The sequence below is a fragment of the Pyrgilauda ruficollis genome, unplaced genomic scaffold (genome assembly GCF_017590135.1).
Source record: "Pyrgilauda ruficollis isolate IOZ18807 unplaced genomic scaffold, ASM1759013v1 scaffold19, whole genome shotgun sequence".
In the NCBI taxonomy this organism is placed as follows: domain Eukaryota; kingdom Metazoa; phylum Chordata; class Aves; order Passeriformes; family Passeridae; genus Pyrgilauda; species Pyrgilauda ruficollis.
The window spans coordinates 9,187,212-9,208,970 of NW_024518095.1; the positions used below are offsets into that span (position 1 = coordinate 9,187,212).

Below are 21,759 nucleotides of genomic sequence, written 5' to 3' on the forward strand. Positions count from 1 at the left end.
GTCCTGCAGAAGCCCATCGTGGCTCCATCTCTGCTAATATGCTTGGATTTTTCTCTGGAGGACAACAAGGTTGCAGGACGATGGGGTGCATGCAGATCTCTTCTTAACAAGGAGTCAGCCCGTGGACAGGAAAAAGGGGTGGAAACTATAACTGCTAAATGTGCCATGACCCTCTCTCTTCAGACTTTCTCTGATACAGATGTGCTGGGCAGACACTGTGGAGTAGCAGCCATCAGTGTCCAGCAATGTCAATATCCAGGGATGAGAACATCAGCATGATATTCTGTGTCTAAAAATTGTTGGTGAAAAACAGGATAATTGTGTATAAAGAATGGAGGGTTCTACTAAGGTCCATGAATTCCCTGTGAAAATGTGTGTGATATGGTTGTGTGTAGCTCTTTGAGTAACAGGAAGGCTGAAAATGTCATTCCTGTGTTCATTGTCAAATGGGCCCACAAATGTGAGCTTTTCCTGCCTGCACAGTTTTGAACTGTATAAGGATTTCCTGGTTTTACTGGTGCAGTTGTTGGTGAGATAGGCTGTATGGGTTCAAGATATACTTTCTGTATATCTTTCTTATAGAAAGATGTACTTTCTATATATAAGCTTTGGAGAAGCTTCAGATGAGCCTTCCATGCAAGCTTGACAGATTGAAATATGTACAGAAATTTGGCTGGGTGAAGAAATATGGTCCCTTGGGAAACTGGGAATTCAATCTCAGTTTTGAAAACTAACCCCAGCTCCTTCAATGTGTAGGCCAGTTTCTTCCTGCAGTGACACCTGTATGACCACTTTTGACATCTGTATGACCCCCGTTTTTTAAATTCAGACCATATTGTCTACACTTTTGTGCAGCTTCAAGCCAGGTTGTTGTCCAGCTGGGAATTCCATGAGGACATTTTGCCCTCAGTGTAGATGAGCCTGTCCCCAAAAGTTAGCAAGCTCCCATCAATTGCATTTCTTCCTTGGACTTTTTAAGTGGTGGCAGAAGCATTATGATCCCCATTCCCTGGGAAAATTGGGTCATTGTAATGCACAGTTTATATGTTCTTTGGTGTCCTGCCTCACAAGGATTTACTTACCTGTTAATTACACATTTCTGAATCCAGCTCTTGTGGTTTGGCAGAATTAAGTCTCATGCAATAATTTTATGGGGGGAACTGTGGGTTAAATACACATTAGAGCCACACTGGTAACAAACACTTCTTTTCACAATTTGTTCTCTCCTGTTTTGCAACACTGGCAGTGCTAGGTGGAATAGCAGACAAGGCTGATGCAGCTCCATTATGAAAGGATATAAGCAGATGTTTTTCTGTGAGGGAAATGACACTCCTCAACCTGATACATATTCAGATTTCCCATTTTCAAGTATATATTTTTGTTTAACTAGCTGTGCTTTGTGAGTTTCTTCACTAGGTAGGTGATTTACATTAAACTTTTAACCTTTCTGGGATTCCCGGAACCCAAGGGCCCAATACTGTCATAGCCAGGAGCATGTTGTAACTAGCCTTCTGAAGATGTTTTCCTAGACAAGTCCTCTCATTTCCTAGGTAGGTTCAGGGTGTGATCTTCTTTTTAGGAACTAATCCCATTCCCACATCCTTCCCCAGTGATTGTCCTTAGCTGTTTGAGGGAAGACTTTCTGGAACATGTTTGACACATCCAGACACTTTCAATCCACTGTTCAGTGTATAATGTATGAGATGGCTTCAGGGCATTTGTAACTTGTTTGGTATTCAGTGAATGCTGAAGCCAACTATCACTAAAGTCTCCCATATTCCAGACTCTTGAATCATGAACGATGAGTGTGGGGCAAAATTTTAGAAACTGAACTTCAGGATTGGAGTTTCTTTGTTTTAGACATCAACAAAGCTAGCCATTTTATAAACTTGTGTATGACTTACAGGGGGCTCATGCCTTTAAAAGTAATCCTCTGTGCCAGAGAAATTTAAAAATTCTCTGGAAAAATCAATGCATGTAGATACAACAACAGTGAAAATATGCAAATAGATAATGCAAACTGAAGGATAGTTACAGGAAGTAACATCTTCATTAGTGTAGACATTGAAGTTTATTTTTTTGTTTGCAGGTGAAATTAACTTGACATAATGGCTAGACTAAAAATGAAAATGAGTGTATCAAGACTAGAGATATGTGTAACCTCAAAAGAAAAAAGATAAAGAGAATAATGAAGGTCTGTATAAGAATACATTTTGGGAATACATGTGACTGTATGAATGGAGAGACTAAAGAAAGGAAAGAGAACAATTTCTCTAAGGGTGAGGTTAAAGGTGTAAACGATGGTTGAATCTCAAGGATGTAAATGTTTGAATTCTTGTTTCAAGTTTTGTTGATAAGAGATTATTAATGTTATTAACACAGCCAATTTGAGTAAGATGAGAGGCAAAGAGGTTTAGCATAGAACTGGAACAGGAGGAATTCCAAGTGCTTTTGTAAACAAACCCTAAAATTTCCAGGAACTGAAGAAATTTAAGAGAAAATATAGATGGGATGACAGCTGGACAGACAGAGTAACAGTTGCCTTTTTGTGGTAGACCAAGCATATTTTTACTCTGAGAGAACAAGGAAGCTGAGGAAAGGATGGAAGAACTGCTGGAAGTGTGAGATTAGTAGAGAATAAAGAATTCATCTTGCCTAAAGAATGTTACTGTCTTAGAAAGGCAGGGGAGGAAAAGGCAACAAAATAATTTCTTTTTTTTTATATTGTTTGATTCTAGTTTGACTTCTTGTGAGACCTCTTTATTTTACACTGAAACAAGCTCTCTTTACATTTAGGAGAATTACATTACATTTGAGAACATTAAAAGTACCACAAGATTTCTAACAATCTCTCTTCACAGAATAGCTCCGAGTTACTCACTGGTATCAGGGACTGAGATTCATATTCCCCTGAGTCACTCACATTTGACTGTCTGAAGCCATAAAAGAAAATGCTGCAGGAGCACATCTCAAATTATTTTACTGGGCTAGAAGTACATTATTCATGAAGGATAAATCGTGCGCTGTTATTAGGCATTTTGTTTATACTTTATACAAATCCCTTGTGTTATTGCTGTGTAAGATCATAAGAGAATAACTCATCTAGATGTTAATGAAATAACCATGTAATGAAAAGTACATATATTGTGATGAATACTTATACAGTCTCCAGGAAATCTAATGAGTCATTAGGTTATAGTTGAGTTTGCTTGGTTATGGCTGGAATTAGGGTTTTGCACACTTTGCTTCTGTAGACCAAGACTACAGAAACACTAAAAGATCTTTTTGTTCCTTAAAGTCACCTGTTTTCCCTCAAACACTGCCTTTCTTCTCCCTGTCCCCCCTGCAGTTCCTTGAAACCTACCTCTCCTCAATCTCAATCTGGAACATGCCACTGGAGCCCCTGAGATATGACCATCTCACCCATCTATCTCTTCTCCTCATCCCTCAGCTGTGTTTGTCAGGAATGTAAATCAATCAGAAACTTGACTTAAACTGTATTGGGAGGACATGCAGAAATTAAACGCTGCAGTATACTTGAAAACTAATGAGTGATGCACACTTTGAAGTATTTATTGTTTGAAGAGATGCAGTTTACAGTCTCTCCATTTCACCCATCTGTAATTAGCTTTCCATGCTCTTCAATTTTAGTTGGTTTTTTGTGGGTTTTTTTCCTCCCCCCTCAAAAATGTCATGTGAACATTCCCTGGAGACTTGGAATAGGACAAATATATATTAGCAGTGCATATGCTTAGACAAAGAGGTGAGGAATAAATGTCCTTGAAATCTCCATTAATAGCAATACACTGAAAAGTCTTAACATAAACATGCAGTTAAATACATACACACAAATTGACTATGACATACATTCCAGAAAGCACCTGTGGTTATAAGACAGTAACAGATTTTTCCCAGATAGCAGCAGCAGATTACAGTAAATATGTCTGCTTCGTGATGGTGTATTTTTATCATCTTCTATAGGGAGAGTATGTTATAAATACCAGGAATGTCTAGAATGTTTACTGGACTTAAAAATAGAGAAGAAAGTGTGTGATATTTAGCTGAACAGCAAAAATGCATATTTAAGCTGAACAAGAAAATAAACAATGTATCTGAAGTGGTTTTATTTTACAGTATAACCAAACAAGGCTTTCTGGTAATGTTGAGATTTTGTCAGCTTTCTAGATTTTTTTCAAATGTCTGATTATTTTGGAACTGTGGCAAAGTGCCAGTTCTCTTATAGTTGAGGACTTCTATTTAAATATATTCTAACTACTCCCACTTCTGCTTAGACTTTGATAATTTTGAGTGCTGTATGTTATTTCGCTAAGATTATTGTTCTATATCTGTGGAGCTTTGAGTTTCCATGTAGAGGTAGACTTTTCACAAAAGAACATTTCTTTATATTGAGGTGAAGTACCCAGGCCTTTCACTCATCCTTCTTCCTAAAATAATCTGCCACTGCCTTTCCTGACAGTGGAGAATTCTGAAGCTTCAGTAACATGCAAGCCTCTTGAGAAACAGTGTGACTGTGTGTTTTAGTGTGCGGCTCACACACATGGCTGTACATCTCTGTAAAGTACCTTGTGCAGTTCTGATTGAACTCTCAATGATTTTATTCACTTTCAAAGGCATTTAAGCCCCTCTGCCTCTCATCTGTGAATCAGCTATTGGAATTTCTGTATTATCTGGACATCTGTGAGAGCATGAGATAGCCAATCTTCTACAGATTTGCCAGAACTAATATCTCTGTTCCTTAGAGTGAGTCCAGATAAGGTTTAGAAAAGAACTACTAGAGAGATTTTGAGAATTAAACATACACATCTATAAACAATAAATGAGGGCACATACCAAGTAGGAGCATCATCAGCTTTTACTTGGTTGGGCTGGGAAATGCAACTACTGGCAAGATGTTTTATTGGAGACACAGGAACTGTGCAACTGTCCATAAAATGCTGACTGTGGTGTAATGTGGAAAGCAGCAGAGGGTGCCAGAAAGCAACAAGTTGTGGCTTCCATTGTAATTAAAGGAATTAGCAATGTTAGGGTGGAACAGGGTTTGTATCGTGAGTTTAGCTGCAGAAGGGAAGAAAGAATACACCCTTCTTGTAATTTTAACCACTTATATATGTTTAAAATTAAAATAAGCACTATCCAACAAATGATCAAACTTTTGGAGTCATTGTGTGGTTTATTATGCCTAGGTGACAGTACTGGTCACTCAATCATCTTTTAGCCACTCTACATACCTGGTATTTAAAACTTTGGTCTTACAGCAAAGAGACTGCAAGACATGAGGCTAATAAAGTAACACAGAATGTCCTAATAATCTAGTTGTTAATTACAGACTGATGTGGCAACAAAATTTATCCTGTCTTACTACATTTAGAATTATGACGTACATTAGAAAGTCTTGACACCCTCTCCCGGCTCGTTAGAAAGTAAAATATCAAAAATTTGTTGCCTCAAAAAGTTTGAGTTTTTTCAGCAGTATTGCATTCCAGCATATAATACAATTACAGTGTTAGAAAAGGAATAGAAAGAATGAAAGTAGGTGCCTATTGAAACTACTGTGATCTGTCCAGATGTATTTTCTCACTCTGTCCTTGATCTTTGCTGGAACAGAAGCTGCCTGCATCTGCTGCAGCTTAGTATGAGCTGGTTTCATGGAAAGAATGCCAAATCTATTGGATTTTACAGTGTCTTTTACATACTCACCATTTTGGAGTTCCTTGACTTTTATGCACACTAACCCACCTAACCTTGTGCTTTTATTTGCCCTTAATTTTATTCCAAGAACAAACTCCTCTTTGAACCCTGCTGCAAATCCCTTCCACTTACAGCCTCTCCCCAATGTGCTGTTGCTGGCACACGTGACTAGCACACAGCAGTGGTCCATCAGGTCAATATTCCCTCTCTGAGAATGACAATGTGAGGGATGACTTAAAAGGAACAATTGACCCTGGCATTTTTTTTCCTTCATTCTCCTCCTCTTACCCCAATATCTAAAGTTACAGTGTTAGGGAATTAGAATGTACTTCCTTGCCTGCTCTTTCAGTATATATTTATGCACTACTGTTGTAATCATCATATTTTCTGTGAAATGTCAAAATGAAACATGCTGTATTTGTCAGAAAATGTCTCATGTCCTTCACAATCATGTCCACAGCCATGAGACCAGATGGAGACTAGTTAGGGATTTTTCACTCATTGAAATAACTGCTCTGGCAGCCGTCTCCTGCTGTAAGAGCCCATGGATCTGACCACTCTGGAGTGGCAGCAGATAGCATGAGGCACCTGAAATCCTGAATTAGTAAAAATTTAGACAAACTTTGAACTGGACTTAAACACTGATGTTAACTCAAAATACAAACTTTATTACAGCTGGTGACCCTATTATAGGCAATGCTATTAAGCATTGTAAATTGGCTTAAATTAACAGTAGAACAAACAAGTTATCAAAAAGACTGCTTATTTCAACAGCATTAACTAATCGCTTTTCATGTAAAGGCTTTTGATCAAGTGAATTAAGATATTAACACAATATCCTTTTTTTTTTTACTGTAACTTGTCTGTTTAAATCCACCGTGACCTGAAACTTAATACATAAATAGTTAGAATACAGTACAACCATTTTTGTTTCAGCAGAAATAAATAGTATAAATGTAAATATAGTAATCTATTTGGCAGCTATCTGATGTGCAGGAATTATTTAAAACACTCCTAGTCTGAGGAGGCTGCTGACCATATGATCAACAGATGACCACATGACATAAATCAGAGGTATACTTATTTAGAGTTGAACTTATTTTAAGTTGGCCCAGTGTCTGGATATCTAATAGTCTGGGCAGGGTTCATTTTCACTGTCTGTCCAAGATTCTTTTTTTTTTTTTTTTTTTTTGGGATAAGGTTATAGTCAATCTCACAAACTGATCACAAATATTTATTGCCTTTTTGATTGTTTATATCAGCTTAAAGCATTTGTTTACCTATGCAACTCTTTGTATACCAAGCAATGCTTTCAGTTGGCATCCAAGACCAACACCAAACCCACGAAGTTCTGAAAGGTAAATCTGAAAGTCTTCCTGAAAGTGAAATATATTTGTATTTTAGCGTGTAGCTTTTGGCAGTCTTTAATTCTACAACAATTAGATTATATTTTGTTTAGGTTTGTATTGGCAACTAACTAGAAGCTTGTTTGGATTATTCATACCTTGATTCTTCAGTCTTTCTTTGGAATTACAATGGGACTGTGCAAATGGCTTTTTCCTCTAGGGGATAAAAGCACCACAAGAATTTTCTTTGTCCTTTGTTTTCCATACTTAAGAACTGAGACCTATTTGCATGTAATAGTTCATGTTATTTTTTTTTCATAAATAGTAGTTCATGGAGTTAGATAGTTATAGTCCTCTGTATTCTAACTGTACACATAACTAACCAGCATCCCAGCCCTGTGAGCTGTTTTGCCTGTCACACAGATTTTCTCAGTAATTCCTCCCAATAACAACTTTAAATTAGGTGTTTGTTTTTTTTTCTCTTCGTAAGAGTTCTTACTTAGTTCATGGGCAGATCAGCAGTAACACTCCAGGGTAAACATATGTGTAAGGGTGTTTTCACAGTTCTTGTATATATATTCTTGTATAAAGCTTCTATTTAGTTTTCTTTACATAAACAGTCTTGAAAGATTTAGATTGTTGCATCGTACAAATTAATGTATTTGAAGATATGTGCTGCCTCTAAAGCCCCTCTAAATTTTTTTTTTTTCCAAGTAATGCTGGAGGTATTTTGGAACTTTAAAACACTTGGATGACTATTTAAAAAATTGTTTCCTCCTCCACTTTACACTTCATTGACTACAGTTGGGAGTGATGTGACAACAAGCCCTAAGTGCTTGTTAAGGCTTCATTTTATAGGCTTGAGCACTTGGGATATTTCTCTTATAGCATTTGGCTGAGAAGTCAAGAAAAAAAATCGGACCCTGTTAAGCTTAGAAGCAGATATCCCACTGCCTTCTCTGGTTCCAGGTGCTTTTATTGTCCCTGACCAAGAATCTAGGCTCAAGATCTTGTGAAAATGTGGAAAATTCTTAAGCATAGTTATGCAAAAAGGGCAGAGGTAAGCAAGCATGAAAGCTGTTTGGAAGCATGGCATGAAAACATATACAGCGTGGGCTCACATTCCCATGTCTGCTCAACATGGTTTGAAATGCAGTGCTCAGGTACACTAGCAAAAGTGGAAGCCTGAGTGTGAGTCTCCTGTATTATCCCTGTGGGTTTTAAAGACGTCTGGTTTAACCTGAATTGTTTTAATAACCAGTGATGTCAATTCACCATCAGGTTTTCTTGTCTTTTTCTTTAGGGCTTAGATCAATTTGAGTAAGTAATATGAAAACTAAACATAGAGGAAAACTAGTAATTTATGTTCTCTAATGCATAGCTTCCCAAGGAATTTAATTTCCAGCTGGAGGACCAGCAACATAACCTTAGTCCTACAGAAAACTCTGTACTTTTAGAGGGTGCTAATAACAAGTATTTTTTTATCCCTTTCATTTGATGAGCTCAATGTTCTACGAATACTGTATGTTCTATACATTCCATAACTATTCCCAGGGTAATATGAAAAATATATCTAATTTTAAAAAACTTAGACTGTTTATAAAATCAAAAGGCCAGATGGATAAGAGCAAACTGCTAGTGTCTCTCCTGCACAAGCTGTAGCATTGACTTCTGGTGCAGTCAGGAGGGAGGGTTCAGAAAGCACGCAGTGCATCTGGGTGGATTCCAGTTGCAAAGTTCAAGAGATGAAGTGAAATGCCTCGTAGTTTACTTGTTTACTTATTTTTAAAGGATTCATTCTGTCACTGCTTGTACTGTCCTTATTTCTAAAAGCTGCTTTTTTGAGTGAGCTGAATGAAGTTCCTATGCTTTAAGTAGTGGTGAAGGAGAGAACCGGAATTCTTTCAAAGGTTCAATTAAATCTAATAAATGAAGACTCTGTTGTAGACTCTCTTTTGACCTAATGGAGAGAAGCTCCTCTGTTTTAAAGAAGCGTGCTTTTTCACATTGCACTCCAGTTTTCAGAAGTTGCCAAGTTCCACAAATATTTAGCCAGTGGTACCTTGCTGACTCAGAAGTGTTGCATAATTTAAAAAAAAAATCGTAAAAAGTCTCACTAGAGTAGAGCATTGCTTTAGGAAACACTGTGTTTAAACACAGAGTTCTTTTTATCGTTGCCTTAAAAACAGGTATTCCCAGAATAGTATTTATCTTCAATTTTGTGTTCTTAGTGCATGTATGAGTCTCTTTCATAGTGGGGGCCTCAGGCCTATAGAGATGGGTCCTGAAGTAGCAAGTTATTTGCAGACACTGGAAAAGATTTTTGCCCTGTCTTTTCTTTTGATCCATTCTGGTGGGCAGCCATAAGCTCTCTAAGAAATTTGTGCAATGTATTGAAATACTTCCATGGTTTTCTGAGTTCGAAACCAGCACCATATTCCAATCAAAAATCCAAGACTTTCTTCTCACAATTTCTATTACAGTAGCACAAAAGCATTTCAGAAATTACCATTACTGTATTTTGTGCCTTACAATGTCTGCTGCAGAGACTACTGTATGAAAATGGGGAGAGGAAATGCAGACAAGACAAGGAACAGAAAGAAGAGTGAGTAAAAAAGTGGACAAGCAATCTGACACCAGTATCACACCATTCTCTTATGTGGTGGAGGGTTTTTGGTGTTTATGGATAGACTATTTTTTGGTTTTTGGTGTTTATGGATAGACTATTTTTTGGTTTTACATGAAAATGACCAGCAGATGTTTATAATGATCTGTTTGGCCATCTAAAAATTATCATTAATGTTGTTTTTTATTTAGAGTAATTAAATTATTCATTAACTTGCTGGTGTGTACAGACAGAAACAAACAGACAAACTGTGTTCTGTATTTGCCATTACAGAAATTATCTCACATTCACTCTAAGGTTTCCAAGCACCAAGTGAGGAGCTAGGTGAAGAAATTGCAGGACTAATTGTTGCTTTGGTCTTCCTGACAGGGCTGACAGTAATTTATGCCAGAAGGGATCCAATTCCCACTGTACCATTTTCTTAAAAGCAATACACACCCCAGCTTATGCTTTGACCTCAGTAGTGACCTCATACATTCTTTTATCAGCAGGTCACTACATATGTCTGTTGAATTCTCCAAGTACTTGAGAAGTTGATTTGTTTTCACATTTCTGGGTTTACTGGTCATATTTCATGTTTGGACTGCACGTTGGAAGTATTTGATGTGCATGTTCCTTAATATCTCTTGGAAAAGGAAGTGGAAGCTATTTCAGTTTTAAATAAGATTGTCATTTTTTCCTCAAAAAATAACTAATAATTAAATAACTCCAGCATCATTTCCTAAAAATTTTTGCCTGGGAGGCCTTCTACATACCAGTAGTTATTATTCTCTAAGGTAAAATTCTCCCCAGATGCCTCCAGTAAATCAGTTTTTAATTTGCATGTATGGTCTCTTATTGCAAAGTCAATGCTTAGTTTGGAACAGTGTCCTGGAATGAAGCTACATGGTTCACTGATAGATATTTTTATTAAGTGCTCCTTAAATTATTCTATTGCAAAGAATGAGGAGTTTGCTACAAAAGAGTTAAGCCGAATGTGTCTGCGTGTCAGTGTATTCTGCTTAACCCCCTAAAATGTGTCATAATTTTGATAGAAACATGGAATGTTCCTAAATCTAGGCCACGTGCAACAGCAAGTCAGCAGAATGCACGAAACATCTCCCAGCAGGACTGTTAACACCTGTTTTGTCTGGGTGGGTTCCCTAATTTACACCACCCATGGAAACTTGACATTACCTTCCAGTGTAGTCACAAGAAGTTATTCCAGTAAGCTCCCATGGTAGGAGCTTATAGGAAATAAATTACCAGAAAATAAATAACATGATTTTTGAGAGCTTGTTTATCTCCCAATTTTCTCTTTCTTCAAATTTCCCCATTTCTGCGAGGGAAACTGAGAATTCATGGCAAATTTCACTCAGTCTCAGCAGTCTGTGGCCAAGGGAACTGTGTAACGTGCAGCCTGTCCTACATCTTCCACAGAAACTGCTAATTTAAAGCTAAGCAGCTTCCTCAGAAGAGTCATTATAAGTTTTGCATTACTCTGAGCCACATTTCTTCCCGTTGCATTTACTTTCAGATTTGGAAGAATTTGTGTGTATTTTCTGCTCTTCAAAGTGTCTTTATTATGCAGTATTAGGAAAATAAGAAAATTATTACATAGTAATGCTTTGTACACTTTCTTCACAAGGAGTCTTGGTGGAAATATACAATTTTTAGACAGTCTTGCTTAAAATTAAAAATCTGTAAATAATTTAGTATGAACACATTTATATGTTAATAAGGACATACAACTATGAATATGCAAGAGACAAGAAAGCAGATCTCTTTCTGACACTTGTGTTTAAACTGCACTATATATATATAAAAATAATCAGCTTGCTTCTTCAATTATAATACTTGCAAAATGAGCCCATATGAGTCTGTTTCACATTGTTCCCTTTGAAACACTACTCTTAAATTTGTAAAAGGATCCTCCCTTTTAGAGTACCTATGAATCAGCTATTGGGGACAACATACAACATTACAGTGTAGTGAAAATGGTACTACAGTTTTGCAAGTACAATTTCTTGACAGCTTTTCACAGAAAGCAGGTAAATCAACAACAGTGTCAAAGGGAATGGAGTACATGGCATAGAAGGTGTTTCTTATAATGACTGAGGTTACTGATTGGTACTTTTGCAAATAATTGAAATAAATCTTACCATGTGTTGCAACAAATAAATCATAATTGCATACTTTTTATGGATTAGATGCATTTTATCCCACAGGAAATGTACAATTATGAAGGCATTAGGGGTTTTTTATATTTTAATTGTATTACCAGTTGCACATCTTTCTAAAGAGATGAACAGAATTTCAGATGTGCTGAACATCTGTCTTATAGTGAAAAACAGGGAATTCTCACTACTGAATATTGTTTAAGCAGTCATTTAAGAATCACCTTGACTCCCAAACAGTAGCATAGTTGAATATGTAGCATTTGAAGAGTGGATAGGCAGGTGGATAAGGACATTGGTCTGGGTAATCCATTTCTGTATACCAATTTTAATCTGGATGGTGCTTTTGACCTCTTCAGTTGGACCTCTTCAGAGTAAGTCAGCTATCAAAAACGTACTTCTGCACCAAATGCCCAGCCTTAAAAAATTATGGTGCATATAGATATGTATAAAGCAAGCATGCTCATAAGTAGTGAGCAGTGTATTCCGTTATCACTGAAATGGAGCAAGTTCTTGACTTGCTTGTTTATTTTTTGGTGAAAGAAGTATTTGACATATGTCCATCTGTACATAGTTTAAAAAAGCTAAATGTCCACTGGCCTAGTTTATGAAGCCTGGTTTATGAAGCCTGCTTTTGTTAAATAATCTGAATGATAAAACTGAGGTTAAAAACATGGCTCTATAGAACAGCAAACATATTCTATTTCTATTTCTCTGTCTTGTAACTTTTTAGTTCTTTGTTTTAAAGACTGGGAGAACATAAATACAAACTAGTGAAACCAGCTGGGAGGAAAACCCATAAGGAAAAAAATTACAAAGTGAACCGAAAATCTGGGTGTTTCCCACACAAGTGAGTTGTCAACAGATCACAATGTGTGCAATGGATGAGTCATTTAAGAACCGAAGGTGAAATAAAGTTGTCCTTTTAAATCTCTGAGAACACCTATGGGCATAGCAGGCTGTGAAAGTTTATACATTTGGCCAAAGAATAGTCTGTTTAGGGAGTGTGTGTACGAGGATTAACCATGTGTTTGTGAGCATGTACATGACCAATTCTCTTACTGCTATTAGACACAGGAAAATCAGAGTTTAGGCCATTTCCACCTTGAAATACTTTTCAGGGTTTCCCAGAGCATTCTTTATAGCTAAATCTATATGGAAAGTTTAGTTCTCTTACCAACTCCAACATGTGCATCAAAAATGATTTTATTTACTCATGAAGGTGTCTTGGTTGCTTGCCTGAACTTCTGATCTTTCTAGAGCCTGCAATTGAGACCAGATCACTGGCACTTCACCTGCTGAGTAAGCAACCAGATCTCAAAAGCTCGTGCATCTCCTTACGTGACTGATTCCTGTTAAAATCAGACAAATAGTATCTGCTTTTACATTCTTTAATTTTTAATAATTTTATGCAACATATGAATTGTAAATATTTAGAGTCCAGGCTGCTATCTGTGAGGCCTGAATTTTATTTCATTTTGGTTCTACTAGTGCACCAGAACTTGAAAGAGAATGAGATGTGTAACAACAATAATATATTTTCTAATTCTGCATTCATTTAAATCCTCCACAAATTGTATTAGTGAGGAATATCCATACCAGAGGAACATTCAAATGTATGTCTCTCAACTCAGGTTAATACTCTGGGGACATTTAGGAAGAAACATGCTGGTAAAGTGTGTTTGAAATACAGATATTGTGACACATACTATCTTCTACCATAATATCAATTTCAAAGGAGTACTATTTATTATATGCAATTAAAAAGCAAAAAAAAAAAAAAGCATCAAATACTAAAGAGTTTTGTGGAGTTTCTGTTCTCTGGAAAGTGAGTATGTATGTGATTCTCTGGATTTCTGTGGAATATTATTTCCATGGATGTCCTTAATCAACCGTCAGCAACATTACAAAACTTCTACAAGGAAAATCCTTTGCCAAATTTGATCTGGGAACTGGGTCACGAATCAGAATGTCAAAAGACACATATGGAACTGTGGAAGATAGCGCTGAATGAAATGCTAATAGAAATTATTGTTTTAATTTTGCTGCCAAAATAATCAAGAGTATTTAAGAGCACATATGTATAGAAACTCTGTGTGGTTATAATAATTTGTTGTTTTTATAAAGGTGTCCCATTCTTCAGGAAGAATCCAGCTCAAAGTAGGCGAACAGTAACTAACTTTTGTGTCTGTGTGTTCTTGTAAACTCTATTGTCATAAACTTAATAAGAGGGAGTTAGTCAAAGCAAGATATTTTTTGAGCTTCTTATACACACAGAGAAACACAATGCTGTGTTAGTCATAATTACATGTCTTGTGAGCATCCCACAATTAAATTTATTTTTGCATGTGAAGAAAGGGTCTTTCAGACAAAGGAGATGAAAACTAATCTTGGCAACAGCAAAAATAATAGGAATAAATAGACATATTCTATGTGTTGAGTCACTGGTGAGTACATCCCACAAATGAGCTCTTCCAGTAAGTCAGCTGGGTATTAAGTACTACTGCTATGCAAGTCCCCCAGTCTGATTTAATTCTCACAATAAATTTCAAATAACTTTCACTCAAAAGCAGGTTACCCACAACTACGCAATATAATATGTGTCAACATATTTCCAGTGTATCTTCTTTGCATGCTACCATCTATTAATATTATCAGAGCTGTGATATTTCTACATCATCATATGAACTGTATCCCCTTATACATCAGTGTAAAAATATGTTGGAGATCACTAATATTTATGGTGTTAGGTATCCCAGGTACTTTTTTGTTTATGTTATGTGTATGAATACTATCAAAAGGATCAGATTTATGAAGAAAGCTTAACATATTGTAAGCATAACCTATTAGGCTTAAATTAAAAAGTATCAAATGGTATTATTTACCTGATGATGTCCACAAATTAATTCCTAAATTATCATAATCTTCGCCAAGCGTATCTTTACCCTGGATGCTACCCTAATGCTGGAGCTACATTTCAGAATTTGGCATAATATCCTGGAGTTTTGGCAAAGAGGTGATTGGGTTTCCATATTAGGTTTTTGTTACCTCTGAAAAGCAATTTCATGTAGTGTTGATTGACTTTCAGCATGTAATTGAATAGCTAAGTGGCAAATGTCTATATGGCAATGAAGGTTTATTATATTGGTAATTATTTAACCTATTTATAGTTGTTAAAGTTTTTAGTATTGAAGTTTCTGCTATTCAATGTGCTACATTTATTCCACTCTTTTGAATCTTTAATATAAAATTAGAGCTTTGGAACAAAATAAAAATCAAGGCTTGACAGCGGTGGAGAACTTTATCAACAGCAACAGTCTGATCTTGGCAACATGTACCTGTACAAACAAATTTGCAAATGTGAGACTCTTCTCTGTCATGATATGTAAGATTTGGAGTCAATCTGTATATCCTGAATTCTGTACTATAATGAGAGATATAATCTGCTGCAATACTTTGTAGTTCTCATTATACAACTCACTATAATGATAAACATAATCTCTGCTAAAAACTAGTTCTTTTTGCAAGCAAAATTCAGTACAGAATTGTGGTCATATGAAGGGTACAAAATTTGTCTGGTGTCTATGTTGTGTTACACCACAAAATCTTCAGCCACTGATATATAAGCAGCACAATTCTACACACACAGTGTCAGCTCTAGGAGGAGTTTACCCCAGTGAATAACTACTTATATAAACATGGACTTCAGGAATTCATACCACTCTTGATTGAAACAGTACTGAGGAATGGAAGCTGCTTGAAAACTCTTGGAGCTTTTGTAATTGCAAAATTACTCTCATCTGTGAGTGAGTTTAAAGAAAAAGTGTTTGGGGCTGCTTGGGTTCGAGTTCAAAGAATAACTGTGGTTTGCCAGGGCAAGAAGTAGGTAATTAAAGCAATATTTAGAGACACACTGAGAGCTTCAAAATGGGACAGTTTTAAGGCTAACATTTTCTAGACTGGAGTGGAAGGAAAGTGAAAATAATCCAAAAATGTATTAATGCATGTCTCGTTGAATCCCCTAAGAGTTTCTGAGAGTTGTACAGTAACTGCAGTTATTATCAGAGAACTGACTGCAAGAGTTGTTTTCTGACATTTTCAGGGTATTATGGGTCTGTGAGTTGCCACACCAAACTTGCTCAATTCACAAGTCAAAACAAGACTTTATTATAAGGCTAACAGTGCAGCCCCAGTCCATTGTCTGAAAGTTGGCCACTGCTATTGCTTCATACACCCCTACCAAAAGGGTGACTTTGGACTCAGGGTTTCTCTTACACTTCTCTTGGTGAACTCTGAAGCCAAACAGAATTTGCTTTGTAGTTCTGCAGCATACTGAGTCATTGGTGTTAGTGGTAATGATTAGTTTTTTTTCTGAGAGTTTAGACACATGACTTCAAAGACACATGCTGTAAAAGTAAACACGTAAATTAACCAGGTGCTGTTTCTGTAGGATGTTATTCACTAAATGTATGTGAGGGTTTAGGTAGTAGGCTTGTTATTTACTATTATTTGGTTTGCAGATGGATATTGAGATGTTTTCACATTAGGGCTTAAATATTCTCCAGTGAACTGCGATTTTGTTATATCTATGGTCTCCTGAACTACTGCAGAGGGGACATGCCCATTATCAAAAATTACTTGATTAAGCTAGAATACGTGTTAGGAAATATTGTTCCAGTTATTTGAAGATGGATGCTACTGATTTACTGTACTGATTTTTCTTTATTTTCTTTTTTTCCCCCCTCCCTTTGGCTTCTAGTACTTATAGAGCAGAATTTCGCATCTTTGAAGTAATTGATAGTGCATTATGGTACATTTGAAAGTCCAAAGACACAATGAGTTATTCAGCTAATAGCCCACCAAATCTTCATTTCTTTTCAATTTTTCAGAGCACAGAAATTTCCGTTCAAATTTTTTTCTTACGTGGTTGACATTGTTTAAAGGTTGAGTAGAAATATTCTCTCCATGTGCACTGTTTTCTCAGCTGATGCAGGGGTTTGGTTGAGCATCAGGGTTGAGCCAGCCCAGTGCCTTGCCACCGCCTCCAGGAGTGGCACCATCCGCCTTGTCCCTCCTTCCCACCTCCCCTTTCCTCTCCCAAGCCATGCTTTACTCAAGCTGGGACACACCCTCCCCTCTGCTGGCTCCTGTGCTTCTCTGGCTGCATGGAAAACTGGAATGACTGAAATCCCTTTGCCTTTTTGCTGGGTGAGTTCTCTGCGCGGAGCCAGTTCCTGGTGCGCTCAGAGAAGCGCTGAAGCCCAGCAGCAGCAGGGCCCTCACACCTGGGAGGAAGAGGAGGTGAGGAAGAATCAGATCTTCCTATTTTAGCCACAGCCAACTTGCAACTGATTTAGCTGTGTCACCTCTCTATGTATTAACAAAATTACCTAGGTAATTTGGGGGGTTTTCGTGGTGTAAAACTACGTAAACATTTAAGAAAATGACAGTTAATGCCTGGGTTGCTGCAGTGACTGTGCTGGGCCAGAGCTGGAGTAATCCCACTGATTTTAGGGTGGTTATTCCACATTCTAAGCTGTGAAAATTGGTGACACCCACCAAACTGATTTAGGAAAACTTTATGGTGGACCCCAATTTTTTAACAAATTTCATTGGTTTAACTGCACATTTTGAGTTTTGGTTTCCTTCTGTAATTGACTCAGTAAAAAATTGTTTATCATTCACTGTAAATGTTCGTATGTTCTTGAAATCAAGGTTTGAAAAGTCTTCTAAAAATGTGTTTAGTAGTGTATCGACCTTTATTGTCCTTGAAGAGTAGATCTGAATAGTTTTCACGTATTTATAAATTTATATATTTTTACCCATGGATCAAGACAGTCTGTAGACTCATCATACATATTTCTAGGGTCAGTAGTAAAAAAGGAATATTTTTATTCTTTTAGCTACTACCATTTCCAGAGAACAATGGCAGAACTCCAATATAGAAAGATGACACTAGTAAAAGACTTTCCTGGGTGAGAAAAGATACTGCCAAGGATGAGGTAGCTTTCATTCAAGGAGTGAATTTATCCCTTATGTTTTGATGGTTGAAAACCATTGACATGAGACTTTGTAAAATGTGTAAACATTCAAATAAAATAACTGCATGGGATTGAGCTTCTGCAGCTTTATGTTTTTAGTGTTGAATATTATTTGCTTTATTTTTGATGTTCTCCAGTGATAATAGGCATTTAAAATTTATTGTTCAAATTTTGTTTTATTTTTGTGGTCCTGATTGCCTTGAAATAAATGCGTCAACCTAAAATAGTGTTTTAAAATCAAACCTGTTGAAACCACTTGAAACATAACACCTCTCTATACATAATTTTTCTGTTTTCATAGAAGCATATTTATAGACAAAGATAGTAATTTTTACATTTACAGCTGATTATTCCTTCAGAGGTCCTGGAAGGATTGGGGTAATCAGCTGAGGATGGTGACTTGAGAACGTTTTGGAACACTCTGTCTCCATCATTTATTAGACACATGAAAACAGTCTAATACTCTGATTATTCATTTTATGGGCAGAAGCTTTATCCTTTTATTGATCTACATTTAGGCTACATTTTTGTATGTAAAGCTCTCTGTGGTAGCTGTAGATTTCTTCTAAATCACCAAGAGAAGCCAGCACCATGTTCTTTACTAAGCAACAACTCTTCTGAGGAGCATAAACAATAAATAAATTAAATTTATTTATTGTATTATTTGAAGGAAAGAAATTAGAGAAACAACCACTAAAGAGAGTAATATCATTTTCATAGAATCCCACATCATCCCAAGCAAGTACCTTTGCTTACACCGTTTTTGCTTACATTTTTTAGTAAACTGAGCTGCTCACATCTCTAGACATATATTCAGTGTCCAGTTCTCTATGAGTGCTTTCACTGCTGCTTGTTTGTAGCATACAAATCCAGTTTTATGTTAACTAGGTGGGTTGTTGAGTTGCAAGCATGCCATTCTGGATTGGGCATTTGTGAATTGTTTTTAAGCACCAAAGCAGACAATGAAAGCTTTATCTCGATTCCCCAATTAGCAGTAATCATTCTTGCTAAACTTTGATAAAGAGCTGTAGTATGCAATGAATGTAAAGTATTCATTCCTGAACAGTTTTTTTTGGGTTTTTTCCCCCTCTCCCAACATTTCTGTGTTTTGTAAAATAGGCTTATCCTTCTTGTTATTTCTATTCATGTTGCAGATTGAGAATGTTGATGTCTGCCTTAGCTTTCTGGCAGCCAGAGGCGTAAATGTCCAAGGTCTTTCTGCAGAAGGTAAGAGAAACAAATCATCAGAACAAATAACAAGATTTTCTTCTGAAAGCTGAATTTCTTAACACAAATCACTTGCACCTAAATACCAAGCTCCAGCTGTCTTGAACAGCATGCAAATATAGATTAATGATAACAAGTGAGAGAGTTTCCTTTTAATTTTCCCTTGAAATTGAATCAAGAAATGCAATGTTTATGAATCTTGAGACAATGTTTTAAAACAATATTTTTTCAATGGTATTAATCTTTTAATGTTACCTCCACAATACTAGATAGGCACAGAACTTCCCGAGCATACTTTTTTTTTTAACTTGTTCATATATTTGATTCAAAACAGCAAACAAGAACATAAGAATCCTGCTCAGTTAAATAAACTCAGGGAAGACTATTTGCTTCAGCAAATTTATTATTAGTAGTAATGCTGTCCAGATGAGTCTGAAAATTATAGTATTCCTTTTATGTCTTCTATTAAGTCAAAGAGTGAATGGTTTTGCTGCTTCAGTTGTTCTGCTGTATTAGTCACCTGAAATGATTGCCTAATGTGGTTGCAACTAAATTAATATAATAAATAAAAACGATTAAAAATACCAGTTGTCTTAATTATTACATAATATTGCCTTGCTCATGTAAGAGGCAAGTGAATTAATAAAATGTATGTCTTTGTCCTGTAGCAAATTAAGCAGTTCTACAAGGTATTGCACACCTTCAAATTCCCTTTGACCTCTATGGCAGCTGAAGATAACAGGTCCAGAGATGCATCCCTGTATTTTATTTTGCTTATAGCATAACTAAAAGCTGGAAGGAATTTTTTTTTCCAGAGATGGTAATTTCAGTTGAATTCTAGAAGATTCATGGAGAAAAAATTTAGAATGCTAAACACTATTTTATTTTTAAATTAACTCAGAATTACTATCTTTCACCATCTGAATCTATCTAGGTTTTTAAATATGCAGCACAGACATGATATGTACTATCTATTCACCTTGATTGTCAAATTGTGAAAAGCTTCCTAAGTGATTTAGAAGAACCTTTGTGTCTACTTGTAGATATCTTGTACAAGATATCTTGTTGCAAGAGAATACTGAAAGTTTGCTTGCTCTCATTCACTCAAAGCTATTTAGAATCAGAATTTTTAGAGCAGCCTATTCTTACTTTGATATAAAGTATGAATTAAATGTTTGAATTTATTTTATGAGGATACTCATAATTCTTTAGTACTCTGACATGGTAAGTGACATATTTTCTGTACTTTTTAAAATCAGAATCCGTCTGCATTCTGCAATGCCTTTATTCCTACCTTTGTTTTGCTTTGGACAATAATTTTAATAGGATATATGCTTCAATTGTTTATCTTTAAGTTCATATACTACTAAAAGCAATACTACTACACAGGACTAAGTGCAAGGACTATGATTTAAAATGCTCTTTATTCTTCAAAACCGAATTTTAACATTTAGTGCTGAAGTAAGATTAAAATTAATTCTGCTGTTATGCAGTTGATCATGAATCTGGAGTAAATCCACTACTATCTTCATAATGATATTCTTCAAAATACTGCAGAGTTGTGATTTCCTTAAATATACAATTTTTACTGTGTATAATCCTGAATATTACAATCTTTTAGGGGGAGAAGAAATTGAATTTCTTGTAAAAAGCTTTGGTAAATTTGTCTTCTTACTACGGGGTCATTTATTAATAACCACAGAGGTTGTGGAACAAGAAACCATTAGCTTGACAAGTTTTGAGGATTTCACAACCAGTTTATGACCTCATTTTGACAATTGAACAAAGAGGTCTAGAAAAAAAATAATTTTCAAATCTTGGCTGCCAAATATCTGCTTGAGAGCCCAGTTGATAAATAATTGTCCAGTTGCTACAAAGAAAAACAATCCTCTCATTTTCAGAGTATATGTTTAGTACACATTAGAAGTTCCTGGATTTTTTGCTTTTGAGAAATATTCTAACTTTAACTCTATTAAAATTAGGAAAGAAAAAGTTACTGATAGCATCTTTCCCTAAAAATAGTAAAAAATATATTAACGCAAAAAGAGCAAAATTTTAAGATTGAAAAATGTTGAGTGAGATTTAACAAAGGATCCTTCTTCTCAGCATGAAGTGATGCAAAATGATGAATAAACTGGTGTCTGACAGTCTTCTCAAACTAGAGCCACTTAAAATGGATAGTTACTTGGTTTTTTGGGGGTGTGTTTAAGATAATTTTAAATACAAATTTCCTGTATTACTTGACAATGATATTCCTTGAAACCAACATGACTGCAAAAGTCATACTGCCTAAAAGGTTTACTTGTTGTGGGAAAGTTCTACATATCTCTCATGGTCTCATTGCTAATCAAAGATCCTGCAGCATCTTCACAGGGAAGATGAATAACTATGGCTGCTTAGAACAAATTTACATTTTTAAAAGTATATTCCAGTGTCCTGGATTAGGTTTGCTTTTGAAGAATAGGTTGTAAGCATAAAAGCTCCAGTGTTTGCTGCCTTAGTATGTGTATTAACATTTCACCTAATCCTATTGAAAGAAAATCAATATGGTTTAAGAGACATGAAAATGACAGTAATTTTGTATAAATTCAACTTGAAAATTTGCCTAGGAAAGCTGTGCAGCACACACAGCTCATTATTTTGATTTGCAGGAA

General features: G+C 36.0%; 1 protein-coding gene across 2 annotated transcripts in view; it reads left to right on the plus strand.

Moving 5' to 3' along the window:
- NAV3 (neuron navigator 3) overlaps positions 1-21,759 on the plus strand; it is a 251,244-nt gene that overhangs the window by 74,594 nt on the left and 154,891 nt on the right. For both annotated transcript variants that reach the window (XM_041465666.1, XM_041465667.1), the window contains exon 4: positions 19,033-19,105. In XM_041465666.1, the coding sequence (XP_041321600.1) occupies positions 19,033-19,105 (73 nt within the window). The remainder of the gene's footprint in view (positions 1-19,032; positions 19,106-21,759) is intronic.